The following is a 14623-nucleotide window of genomic DNA, read 5'->3' on the forward strand; positions in this document are numbered from 1 at the left end:
TGCATTTCCCCACGATTGGCAACAAAGGAAAGCGTTCTTTCTTAAGATCCAACAATTTGTCACGCCTGGGGGAAAGTATTTCTGCTTATCTTCCAAACATGCTGGTATATGATATATATTCAAAGAAAGATAGAGAGAGAGAAAAAATAGATAATGTCACATTATTTTGTCTTTCTTTTCAAATCCACGAATGCATTCATGCAAAGGACCTAGTGTGTCTCCGTGTGTGTGTGTGTGTGTGTGTTTCATATATAGAAATTCCCCTCCTTTTCTTTTGTGTTGTTTAAACGCTGCCTTATTGTGAATGGATTTAATATCTTCCATCTGTGACTGTTGTGAATGTTTTATGGTGGCCAACTCTAGCATTACTAAAAGGAACCCATGTTTTGTTAGTACCTTAACAGTATTGAGCTGCTCATAAATAACATAAGCCATTAAAAGGAACCAATGATTCTCGGTAATAAATAACTTCACCGTTGAAATCTGAATGCAGAGTGCAATTGTAGGGATGGGAATTCCAAGAACAACCAGTGAAATCTGTTATTAATATATTGTCATATGGTTGAATTTTTTGGAAGCCGTCCACTTTCAGGGATTTTCTTTTTTTCCGACTTGAACACAATGAATTTATTATTAACCAGATGAAAAAAAATAGTTAATTGAACAGTAAATCGAACAACATTAACCATGGCACCTTTTTTTTTTTTTACAAAGCTAGCTGCCAGTGTAACAGCCTCAGTAACAGAGTTGAATGTGGTTTACGCCGAAACTGAAGTGCCCGAACATACTAAAGGAGAAGGAGCCTCATTCAAGTGCCTTGTAGGTAACGGATCCTTTGTGGAATTTTTCTGCCAACTAGTTCCCACAACTGGCAACTGCTACTAACAATCAGAAGTGGGGTCCTTGGAGAGAACAATTGAAGGTGCCGTGGGTAACGCTATAGATGAATCATGTTTATAACTAGTTTAAATTCAATTGTTGTAGATTTTCCATGAGTTTCCATAAATATCAGTCTAGTATGTGTGTGCGTGTGTGTGTGTAACACTCAGTTTCAAATGTTCAATTTATCTGACTCGCAAACATCTGAACTAGAAACAAAACTATCATGTACATTACTTTTTTTAAAAAAAAATCTATTGAGTGTACTAATTTAGGATAATATAAAGTGTAATTCTGAATGAAGAAAGCAGATTGGATAAAACTAAACTAAAAGCAAGGAGAAAAAACATGAGAAAAGGAAAGGAAGCGAAAAGGAGAAGAAACATGTTAAGTGGGGATTACAAGAGATGGGATGTATATTAATATTATTGAAGGAGCGAGTCAATGTCAAATAATCTGAAACCTAACTTTATGTCAACGTCTTGGAGGACACCATGTCGTCGCATGCAGTCTAGCAAAAGCCTCCTTTTTAACAAAATCCAAAGGGATCTGTCATCCATCATGCCTTAATTATGGCCATGCTTCTATCTATGTCCAACACTGTATGGCCCCCCAAAATTTGTTTGCTTAATCAAATTCTAATGGCCAAACAATCACCCTGCTCCGTGATTGCCATTATTGATTATTCTCCATCCCATGCAAATGCAACCTCACGCTTTGAATTTTCCCCCGTTTTTTTTTTTTATTTGGCAAAACATTTTATTCACTTCTTTACAATTAATTAATTTTAAATCACTGGCTTCCAACTTTGAAGAGAGGCTCCGGTTCGTTTAATGCCATGCGCCCTCCAATAAAAGAATACCAACAATAATACGTTGATTTCGTATAGTTTACGAAAAATTTGCGGAATTTATTCACCACAAAAAAAGACTTCACAACTTTGAAGGCAGAGGGCCAAACATACGGAGAATAACTTGATAATTAAGCATCTCCATTCCTGATACTATTATATTAAGTAGCATGCATAACCCTAAATGAAACATAAATTCTTCATATTAGAGAATGATTGAGGATTTACAGGGTTTCAAAGTAAACACAAGATCTATGAAATGAAGTTAATAATGTAGATATATGTGAGCTACGGTCACTCCACAGCTAACTGTAAAAGAGTAAAATGCTGCGAGTGCACCTCAATATCGGTTCATGGTTTCTCTGCATCTACAAGGATACATGATGGGAAATGAAGAAATACCATTACCCCTTTCAACCCAGAAAGAGCAGACCCAGAAATCAGTACATATCTGGGCTGCCTGATCTAACATCCTTCTAAATATTACAGCCGTGTTCCAGAAAGATTATACTTAAAGTGATGGCGGCGGACGACGACGACAATAATGGATCTGTACAATTGTATAAAACCCCATGAGTAATAATATGAATATCAATGTAATTTACCTGGAGGACACAGGGTTCAACGCTCTAGCGAAGCCGTTCATAGCCCCATATCCCTTAGAACTAAAACCCAGACACCCGAGCAGACCCTGCCTGTAGGGCAAGAACGTCTTCTTTCGAAGTTCCTCGGCCTGAGCTCTATGCGCCTTGTAATGCAACTCGTGCGGCGACGGAGGCACTCGCCTCTTTCCAACTCCGTTTGCAGGCCTGCCGGTCGCCTTCTTTGCTTTCGATTTCTGTGTTTCACCAGACGGCTTGTCCTTTGAGGGTAGGTTTTGATTTTGATTTTGATTGTTTGGTTTCTTGTCTTTCGTGGGGGAGAAGGAAATAGTGGACCAGAACTTGTTGTTACTCCGGCCTTCGCTCTTGCTTCTGTAGAGAAAATCTTTCAAGAAAACCCACCTCTTGGAGCTCCTTCCAGCCGAGGAAGATCTGGACGACGAAGGGGTAGCCTCTGAAGCCAACCCATCCATCTTCTCCCTTTCGTTTTCTTCAATCTCCAGGGAACTACTTTTGTCTGCTTGCTTTCCTAAGCTTGAATCCTCTAGCGATCCGTCCTCATTTTCAGCCCACTCGGAAGGCGTGTTTCTGAGAGGCGACATAGATCTGGTTCTTCTGCGCACAGACTTATCCCTCAGCCTTAGATCTCTGCCTCTTACGTGCGACTCAACAACCTCTGCCTCTTCTTCGTCCTCTTCTCCTTCCAGATCCAGCAAGGGAGCGAGAACCTGAGGGCGCTCCAGGTGGGTCGAAAGCTTCATGGGTCGGATCTGCCCGTTCAGGAACAACTCGTCCGCCGAGCTCATGGAACCCCAGGTACCCGACCCGTTCGAGCCAAACCTTGCCGAGAATTCAAACTCGTAGCCTAGGGGCACAGAAGAAGTGCTATTTTCATAGGAAGAAGAGCGAACCGAAGACAAGGAAGAAGCAGTAATAGCGAAGTGCATTGGGCTCGCCGGAGCGCTGTAGAAGAAGCCGCTAATGGGTGGGCGGCCGGGGCTAGAAGGAGCGCTTACGTAAGGAGTAGAACAGGTGCTGTCATAGTCTTCGTATAGGCCTTGAGAATCGTGGGGAGGGAGGGAGTGGAGCTCGCCATTGTTGGGGTTGCAGGCTTCTGCGCTTCCGCCATTATTGCTCGGAGTTTGAAGCTCCATTGTTGTGGAAGTTGGAAGTGACGAGGCTGAAGGAGAAGACAGAGTATGTAAAGAGTGGGGAAAATGTGGATGCGAGGGGAGATTAAGTGCAATTGCCCTCCCCTCTGCAATTTATTACGACAGTGCCATTCATCCCCGCAAAGTCATCGTACGAAATAAATGAGCATCTTCACGATATTGGTACGATCGTATTACCGAAATGCTTAGGCCATCTTTTTGAGAATGGAAGGTTTTCCCCAGCAAAAGGAACTCTATTCGGTATGGTCATTGATGAGACTAACATTAGAATGTCCCCATGTTTAATTAATTCATATAGATTTTAAACAAAGTTAGTTCAAATTAGTTATTATTTTTAAAATTACCATGTCTTTTTACAAATATTTCTAATGAAATATATAATAAATTTAAATCCAATTTCAAGCATTTCTCTCCATTCTCTTCTTGACCGCAATTTTTCATTAGAAATATTCACACTAAACAAATTATTAAAAGCATTAATTATTTTTCCAATTTTATAAAATAATTTGTAAATAAAAATATTAAGTTTAATTTTTTAAAAATAACAAATGACACAAAAAATAATCAATGAAAATAATAGTATTATAATTAGAGGACTAAAAAATAATTTATAAAATTAAATATTAAATAATTAAACAACAACTTTACATAAAACTAAAAAAATCGAAAGGATACTTTAAGCTATTAATATTTATAAAGTATTACATTAAAGTTGTGAACACTATATTTTGTCCGGACATATTTTACATTCAATAAAAATAATAATAAATTTAACTAAAAAATATAAAAATATAAAAATAAAATTTAATCCTTTTTAAGATTATATTTTTAAAATCAAAAAAATTCTTAATTAATAGGTTTAATTTTATTTTAATCTAGATAATCTTTTGTTGGTCAAGATTTTATTTTTTCTAGTTCATTAAAATAAAAAAATAAAAAAATTTAATGCTTTTTAGAATTATATTTTAAAAAATATAATAATTTAACAAAATCAAAAATATATATATATCATGCTTTGATCTTGAAAAATCTTTCTCAAATTATCCCAACCATTCAAAAATATTGAGAGTCAACTTTTGAGAGTTAACTTTTTTCTCCTTAAATCTTGTTTTTCATTAAAAGAATATATATTTTTGTTAATCTAATTCTAAAAAAAGAGCATTAAAAAAATAAAAATAAATAAATAAGGGTGGGCGAAATGCTGAATCATCAGCGTTTCACCACACCCCTAAAAGGCATCTTGGCTAGGCACAAAAAGAAAGTAGAGGGAGCAGACGGAAAAGATAGAAGAGAGAAAGAAAACTAGAGCAAGTGCACAAAGAGAAGGCATAGAGAGAGACTCAGCCACACGAAGAAGAAAAGAGAAAGACAACAAAAGCTTCGGCTGATTCAGAGGAACCTAGAAACAAAGAGCACACAGATGGAAGTCACACACACGAGCGAACAGAGCAAAAATGCAGGCACAAGAATGCCGCTGAATGCAGTAATCAGAGAGGAGTGAAGCATACAATTAGTTTTCCATCTCCAACGCAAACTTTTAAAGTTGAATCTAGTAAGATTTTAGATTTATTAATCACACTTTACATCTATATAAAGCTGGCAACTGAGAGTTTGAAAGGGGGATTTTCTGGAGAAAAATTGAGGGGATTTGGAGAGTTAAAACTAAAGTATTGAGAGGATTTCTAGGAGAAGAAAGTGATCTGGAGATAAAAGAGAGGACAGAGGACGAGAGAAATTTAGAGAGAGAGAGCTTAGACCGAAAGAGGCTTTAAGCAATAGAGATTTAGAGAAGGGACTGAGAGGTTCAGAGGAAATTTTTGGGTTTTTAAAAGAGCTCTACGTTTTTTTTAGAGTAAAACTGAGAGAATTGAGGAAGTCTCTGAAACCAAGTGTGATTCGAGCAGAAGAAGAAAGGCAGATTGGAGATATCAAGGAGGAAGAGGCATTGCACAGGTTCTCTAACCTGTTTGCTTTTGGATTTGGAATGTTTTACATTTGATTTTGGCTTGCACTTTGTTAGAATTCCTAGTTCTATTTTGTGTTTCTAGGAGCATTCTTGTGTATGAACATTACAAAGATTTTACATATGTTCTTGTATAGCTTAATTATAAAAATCTCTTTGTTCTTTTCGATCATGAATTTAAATGGATGTATGGATTAAAAGGCTGAAAACATTCTGTTTGACATTTACCAAATTTCTTACTATAGGTTGATGATTGCTTTAAGAAGGATATTGGGTTCATTCTTCTCCATACGTTGATGTACTGAGCGTGTTTATAGGTGTATAATATATCAATTCAAAAAAAAATGATACAGAAAGTTAGACATTTGGATTTATGATTGTGAAATTTTCAATCCTTTATTATGAACTTAGGCATTCGAAGCATCTAATCTAATCTACTTGTTCTATGGTTTGAGTATTTGTGATGTTTATCATGATTTAGTCTAGTTGCATTAGATCTCTTAGGTTATTCTAAGCTATGATGAGTTTAGATGGTTAGGTGTTTCTTTGATCTCACTATTTTTGTTTGCCCAAATATGTAATTCTCTAAAGCATTAGACTCCTTAATGTTTCATTGATAAAACGAAACTCATTAAAACAAACACCATATGCCTTTTACTTTTGGAGTATTTGAAATTTAGAGAAGTTTTACTCTCAAACAGGGGTTACATGCTTTGGATAAATGCTCGCCGCCAATTATATAATAAAGAATAAAAATAACAAAATGTTTTATTTATTTATTTACCATGTGAAATTCTAAAAGTCACCATAGCATTCAAATTGATCACATACCATGTAAATCAATAAGGTTTCGCAGGTATGATGATCTAACTTGTATATATTGATATGAGTTTTAAAGGTCCATTATTAAAATTAACTCTTTTTTATAAATAATATGTAAGTCCCATGTGAGATTTTAAGAATCTTTGTAAAAATTTAAATTAATCACACCATCGTGTGGGATAACAATTCCTAATAGATGTTGCAATTATTAATTTGTACATATTAAATAAATAAATTATTTTTATAAATAAAATAATAAACATTTTTTAATAAAATTAAATTAATGTATTTTGAATTATAATCACATTTACTAATGAGATCTTCAAGTCATGTGAGATTTTTAAATTTTCATAGATTTCTAAAATAATCACATTACCACGTGAGTTAATAAAGCTCTGTAGGTATAATGATTAAGATTTCATGTAAATTATATACATTTATAATAAATCTAGTAAATTAATAAAAATATATTTAAATAAATTTAATTCTTTTATCGTGTGAGATTTTAGAATCTCCACAAATATTTAGGATAATTATATTACCATATAAGTCAATAAGGCTTTACAGGTATGATGATTAATATTTTTTTGAAAAAAGTGTATATGTACGTTCATACTTAAAAAATTATTAATACTTAAAAATATACATAAGAATATAAATAAATTAATTAAGTTGCTAAATTCTTTTATCGTGTGAGATTTCAAAATCTCTGCAGATATTTAGAATAATTACATTACCGTATAAACCAATAAGGTTCTATAGGTATAGCGATTAAATTCCCAATCATAAAATATAAAAAAAATATATTTTTAAGCTCTTTTCTTTTCTTTATTTCAAAAATTCAAAAATTAAAAAAATAATTAAAATTAAATTACTTTTTGTAATTTAAAACATACATATCAAAATTTTAAAAATTATTTTATTTGCAAAATTAAAAATTATTTCTAATTAATCTCTCTTCAAAAAAATATTTTCATCAATAATTTTTAAGCCCAAACTACATGGACTTTGATCTTCATCGCAAGGTACGTAGGCCTCAGAGTTTGATTTTGAGTCAAGTCCTTCCTTGTAAGTAAATAAATATTTCTCACTTAATTCTTATCATTTTTATATCAAACACATAAATAAAAAAAATAATTAAAATAAATTTGAAACCATATTAATATAACATAACAAACTTCATATAACCGTTCTGATGAACGGGTGTTGTGAGGTGTCTAACACCTTCCCCATACTCAATAGACTCCCGAACTTATTTTTTGTTTTCACAGACTATCCTTATTCTCCTTTAATTGATTTTTCAAGATTTCCTTCAAAAGTTAGATGGCGACTTCCCGTTTAGCCGGTTCCCACCCTAAAGGCCGAAACCTTTGTTCGTGTGCCGTCCGTGTCGCATTTTTTGAGTGTGACAAAGGTTATAGTTGAAATGCTAGGCATTATATTGGATTATCTTTGTTTAGCCAAAAAAAGGAATAATCGTACTGCACTTAAAAAATAAAAAATTACGCTTTAGGCCTAATAAATTATGATAACACATTGTAGGTCCAAGAGCTTTTTTTACAATTTTTCTTAAAAGCAAAAGTACAATTTTACCCTTAATTAAAATGAAAGAAACAAACTAAAAGTAATGGAATGATCAACTTGACATGCACGGACATTTGATTGAGAATGCATGAATATCATGTTATGCATTCATGAACATTATATCATATATTGTCTGCGTAACTTGTATATTTTATTAAATCTACTGATCTACTTAACAGCATGGACTTTGTATTGAGAATTTATGAACATTATGTTGATAATGTATGAATATCGTATTGTGCATCTATAGACATTGTATTATATATGCTCTGTGTGATTACAAATCCCTTCTTACCATTCATAGTATGCATAGAATTGATGACTTCTTGGGTAGCAATAATACCATCAGAGCTAAGTATGCTAAGGATAAAACTACTTTGATTGAGGGAAATAATATCAGGCAAAAATTGCTTGATTCTATTAGGTACAATTTTAGTAAAAGCTTTGTAAATAACGTTACAAAGGCTAATCAGCCGAAATTCCTGAATTTTCTCAGGTTGCTCTTTCTCAGGCCGTTGTATCATTTATCCTTACACACTCTTTTTTCCATTTTCCTTTTAACCTTGTTTAGTTTGGAAAGTTAACCCTCATTAATTAAAGTATGTTCCCAAATGCATTCATTAACAATGTTATTGCTTGGTAGTGATTTGTGATATCATCAGAACAATAACCCAATTCCATGCATAATAAGAATGTTTTTATTAATGTTATGCAACTGGTTTTAATTTAATTTTAAAAGGCAATGATTACCAAACAAAATTCCTACCGTGCTTCTTTTTATTTCCAATGTAAGGTTTTAATATATGAATCAAGGATATAGTTATTATGTTCTCCTTCTAGTCTACCTTCTTAAGACGCCTTTAATTTATTTTCATGATTAATGTTGCTTTAGATTTTTACCTCACAGGGCTAGATTATATGGTGATAACTGTAAGTATAACATAAGCTGATAAAGCGTGGGAGGTTCCAAACCTTTTGAATATAGCAAAAAAAATAGTAATTAGAAATTGGACCTATGTATTCTTATCTGAGAAGCAGGGAGAAACGTGAATGAATAAGTCTTAACCCTTATTTTTTAAAAAAAGAAATATTTTTTGAAAAATAATAAGGAAGAATTGCTAATAAACTTCTAGTTGAAACAGAAATTGTACGCAAAGACCAAGTGTAATTGAATGACCACTGAATATTTTATTTATAAAATAATATGTACAACTCATCGAAATGCCCCTATGTACCGAAGCTCTAGTCGTTAAAGTTCTAGCCCTTCCTTTGGCAAGTGACGATGCGCCTCGAAAGCTCTGATTGAGTGGTGAAGAGTCATTGGAAAAAGTAATTACCTCTTGATTACATGTAATTATTAACGATTACATGAAAACTCAACAATTAGAGGTGCAAGTGTTTTGGCTTACAGTGTAAGGTTCAAGGAGATTGGCTTTGGGTGTAAGAGGATTGACTTAGGGTGCAAGAATTTTATTATAGGGTGTAAAGTGCAAGGGGATTGGCTTCGAGTGCAAGGGAATTGGCTTAAGGTGTAAGTTGTAGAGGAATTGACTTAGGATGCAAGCTTTTTTAGCTTAGGGTGCGAGGTGCAAAGGGATTGACTTTAGGTGCAAGAGTTTTAGCTTAGGATGCAAGGTGTAAAGGAATTGACTTTGAGTGCAAGGTGTAAAGAGATTGGGTTTAGGCACAAAAGTCTTCGCTTGGGGTGTAAGGTGCAATGGTTTTTGCTCAGGGTGCAAGGTGTAAGGGTTTTGACTTAGAATGCAAGGTGCAAGGGTTTTAACTTAGGGTGGCATGCTCTCTATGTTTGTTTTTACATGGAATTAGTTTCACCTTACATGTAATTTTTGCTGAGGCATTTTTGTGAATCTCTTTATAGATTTGTTTTACACAGAATGAGTGGTCATTTCCATGGAATTTAGGGACAATGATGGTGGCAAGGTCTTTATGTGTTTATTTTACATGGAATCAGTTAGATCTTCCATGTAATTTTTGCACAATAATTTACATGCCATTTGTATTTTCAAATTACATGTAATTGTTTACAATTATTATGAAATCTATAGTCACTCTCATAGGTGTGCACTTTATTTGTTAGAATTACATGTAATTGTCTATAATTATCATGTAATTGTTTATAATTACATGTAATTATTGATAATTATCATAAAATATTGGGAACACCCACAACAAGTTTTGTCTTTTTTAAGTATCACATAACCTATAAATGATGTGGATTCAACAATGCATCATAGAGGACAACTAAATTATCCTTAAAAAATAAGTGAATGTGAAAAGGGAGAATGAACAACAATAATTTAAATAAAAGACCATTAGTTCTCATAGTTTTGGTCTGTCTTCCTACTAAGTTCAAACAAAACTATATAAAAAAAAAGCATGAGGCATCTTATATTAAAAAATATACATAAGGGGTAAGAACAACATCATTCACATGTTAAGCTACATCTTACCCTATACAAAAAATAAATAAGGGAGATGGCCATAAATACATTTTAAAATATAATCACAATTTCATTCGATCTCTTAGGAAAATATCTTGATCAACATTTCCTTGTAGCTCACTTGAATTTGATATGCATGTAAGAGCTTCTTGATTTAAACTTATTTTTTTCTCATCTTTAGACAAAACCCTATGCTTTATTATATGACACTTCAAAGTAATTGAGTTTCCAAATTGTTGAAAAGCTGTGTCTTTTTAAAAGTCAAATCTCTTAAGATACATATCACTAATAAATCTCGACACCTACACAACCAAAAATGGGCTTTCATTATCATCTCATTCCTTAAGAACTCTTGAATGCATGCAAGGAAATATTTAGCTTCACATTAATAACTAAGTCAATAATCAGAAGAATAGGGAGTGACCACAAACCTCTTCTCTTCTATGGGAGACAAACATGAATGAAAGGGACATAAAAGCAGGTGATCTTGACTAAAGATCTACTAGTAGGTTTTGATTTTTGAATCTAAATAAGAGGATAGCCAACTTCTATAATATATTATACTAGAAAGCTAGAATTACACCAAGTATACAATAACTTCATAATCATATAAATAGGCTAAAAAGGCAAGATTGGAAGAAAAAGATATTAAAAAATGTGCTTATATGGCTCAAGCATTGTAATTAAGAGCATTAACACATAGAGATGCAAGTGATATATATATATATATATATATATCACTTTCCATTTTTTTAATATCTTTTGTGAATAGATATATCACATACATATATTTAATTGTGTTTTCCACCATCTTGATTTCCATGGCTAAATTAATAAGCTATGAAACCACACATAAAACATTAACTATAAATGTTTCACTAACTACTCCACTATAGGAATTTTGTGAATTGATATTGAACAAACACAATCTTGGAGTTTTGAAACTTCATGCTTCTACAAAAAAGAACATAAACAACCTAACACATAAGTGAAACGGTTCATAACTCACCTTTTTCACCATTTTAACAAGCTCTAACATTGTAAATTCACCTAAAAATTAAACAAGAAACTCTTAAGTAACAGATGTAGGAAAAAGATAACAAAGGTCTTGGCACAGGAAATTAACCTGGGTTCCAGGGTTGATTAGACCAGTGTTTTCCCCTTCAATGAGACAGATGAGACCATCAACCTTGTAGATTTCAAGCATTGTACTTTAGTCAAATCAATAATAGTAACCCAATATAACAAAACACAATGAAAATTTTTTTATATTTTAAACATACCACATCAAAGACATAGCAAAAATTGTGAGTTTGTGCTCCTAGTTAATGGACTGTGAATAGATCTCCACTATAAGAAATATAAGATTATATGAGAAGTAAAAGCAAACAAATAACATGCCTATCAAACACATTTATAAAGCCTTATATTTTTAACCATCACAGTAAGAAAAATTTGTTGATTGTTGAATAGAAGCATATCAATGTTCTCTTGAAATATAAACAAGCCATGCAAAAACATTACCAATGGATCTAACCTTACTAAAAGTTTGAAACATCATGAGCGTCAAGCACTTATTGAAGTGTTTGGGCAATAAAAAGTTGATAATATCCTTACAGGTTTAGCAAAACATTCTCTCAATTTCAAATACTATTTAATGCATAACCATGCAAAGCACATACTCAGGAGCATCTCATACTACTAGGCTAAAACTCAATAGGGAAGAAAAGGTTTCCTATCTTTTTTTGGGATGTTAGGAAAGGACTTAACGCAAAGAGGACATGTGCTCAAATGATTTCAACTTATATTCATTAATAAATGCCATGTTTGTCTGCTTGAATTGTAGTTTCAATGATAAACCACCTCAAAGTAGATTGAGATGTGCAATTCAATTCTATGATGTAACATCCTAAATTTAATGCTTGGATTAAGTGAATTGACTAAGGATAATTAGGTAAAATTAAGTATTAATTTGCATGAGAGTAATTAGATATGGCTAATAGGCCCATTAGATTTGGCTTTTTAGCCTTTAAATTGGGTCCAAAAGTTAATTGGGTCACCTAAGCTCAAATTGAGGGGAGAGAAATGGAATTTGATCTACTATGCATTACACTGCAGCATAATATATTTATACTATGGTGTGACGTTAGAATTTAGATTTTTAAAAAATGTAAAAAATGATTGAGACAGAATGAGAAACAAGAATCAAAGAAAGGGTGATAGAGAGTATTTGCTTTATTATGACATCAATTTTTGGACATTTTGGAGGTGATTAGAGCTTAATTTCACCTAGGCATTCCTTCTTTATATCTTCTTCTTCTCTCCACACATTTTAGAGGTAAGATTAGAGATTGGGAGATTATAATTTTCAGACCTAAGACTATGGTCTAAATTTATTGGTTTAAATGGGACTAGTAGGAATTGTTTATGTATTCTACAATTACTTTATAAGTTTTTACAAGGTTGTGAGTTTGAGTCATCCAATTTGGATGAACCCCAGGCCTTTAAAAGATAACTTTAGATTGTTAGTTGTTATATTAATAATTATTTAAGCTAAATAAAATTAATGGGAGTTAATAAATTTATTGATTGTGAGATCAAGCTTGTGGTTAGGAAATTTGATTATTAAAGTATGAAATTAGAAGTTGGAAGTGTTGATTTTGATGTTTATTAGTGATGGTGGTTAATGTTATTTGTAAACTAACTTCGTGAAGCACTTAAGAGCTTGAATTTAGCAAGGAAGCAAGCAGTTATTAAGGGTAACATTTGAGTCTTCAAAGATTTAATGTAACCATGGCTAATCTAATTCATGTTATTACTTGTTAAAGAAAGTGTAGGTGTTTGCGAACTTGAATTTATGTTTTCTATATGTATAACTTTATAAATTTACATATTGTTTAAAATATTAAAATAATGATTTAAACTCTTTGAATTGGGAAAAGTTATTGATAAAAATGAGCATGATGATGAAAATTGGATATGCTATGTAAGTTAGCATGTGATATGTTTGCATGATTGTATTAATAGCGGTAGTTTGCCTTAGTAAAGTAGTGACTTGTGTCTATGTAGATCAAACAAATATCGTGAGGCCTTGGTGTTTGAATTATATTTTCCCCTTAAAACCTACCTATCGAAGATGGTAATAGGGCTCACCTTAAACCTCAACTAGCAAAGTTGGTCGTAGGGTTTTATGACACCCTTGTGTTCAAGATGGGAGAATCCATAGTTCAAGAAAGAGTGCGAGGCCTTAGTCGAGTCACCCCTTATGATTAGAGAATTTAGACTAGCTTAGTCACATAGATCTAGCTCCTGATTATTGCATAGCCCATGAATTCAGTTAATAGTGATAGAGGATCGGTGAAGTTTGATGATCATGCATTGTATTGAGTAATTTATGATTGGTGATGTTTTGTTATCTCTAACAATCGCCCACTTTGCATATATAAGATTATTTGACTTATATAAGCATGTTTTAAACTATGTTGGTTACTGAGTGATTATACTCACTTTTTATTTAACATTTTATTGACACTAGCTTTGGACAGGACAAGGGAAAGGCTCCTGAGGTTAAGGAATTGATTTCCTATTATAATGTCTTGTTATTCTTTTGGATAATGTATAATTATTATGAAAATGCCAATTAGAAACATTATGTTACTTGCACCATTTACATGATTTTGTAATTGGTTGGTTATATTTTGTGCCCTAAGTCAAAATGTATGTGTTGTTAAAGTATGGTTAGGGTCAAAATACAAGTGTAAATACTTTTATAATAAATTGATGATTGTAAATGATTATTTAAGTTATGGTTACCTCCCCTTTACTTTTTGATGAAATTGGGGTTAAGTAGTGAAAATAAGTTATGCATTGTATTTGTAAGTTGTAATGTGTTGCACGTGTCGTCTTGTGTAAGGTTTTTCCTTACTAAGCCATAATTAACTTTAAAATTAAGGTAATCAAGGGACTAAACCCTCAAAGGATTGCCAAGTTTGTAAAATTATAAAACTGAGCAAATCCTAAATCATTTACCATGAGGTCTCAAAACTCAATATTTAAAATCTTTATCAAACACTTATTAGGCTCAAATCATAGTTTTAAAACAATGTGGAAGCTTAAAAATTAATTTAGACCCAAAACATTGAGATTTAAACTCAAATCTGTATTTTGTGTAGAAAATGTGACATGCGTCACGGCTTACTCACCTCTGTGCCATGCGCCGCGATCTATTGCATGAATTTGATAGTTATCAGTTATCAATATGGCAGCACAGGGAGTGAACTTCAAACATG

The 14623-nt window shown here is 32.7% G+C and overlaps 1 protein-coding gene across 1 annotated transcript; it reads right to left on the reverse strand.

Annotated features, from left to right (window-relative positions):
* Positions 1 to 1910: 1910 nt before the first annotated feature.
* Positions 1911 to 3555, reverse strand: LOC129321738 (uncharacterized). The gene has a single exon (XM_054967635.1). The coding sequence runs from the start codon at positions 3483 to 3485 to the stop codon at positions 2331 to 2333; it is 1155 nt and encodes a 384-aa protein (XP_054823610.1). The 5' UTR covers positions 3486 to 3555; the 3' UTR covers positions 1911 to 2330.
* Positions 3556 to 14623: the final 11068 nt, after the last annotated feature.

The sequence above is a fragment of the Prosopis cineraria genome, unplaced genomic scaffold (assembly GCF_029017545.1).
Source record: "Prosopis cineraria cultivar Desert tree isolate PC_DT_omini unplaced genomic scaffold, ASM2901754v1 PC1, whole genome shotgun sequence".
NCBI classification, from domain to species: domain Eukaryota; kingdom Viridiplantae; phylum Streptophyta; class Magnoliopsida; order Fabales; family Fabaceae; genus Prosopis; species Prosopis cineraria.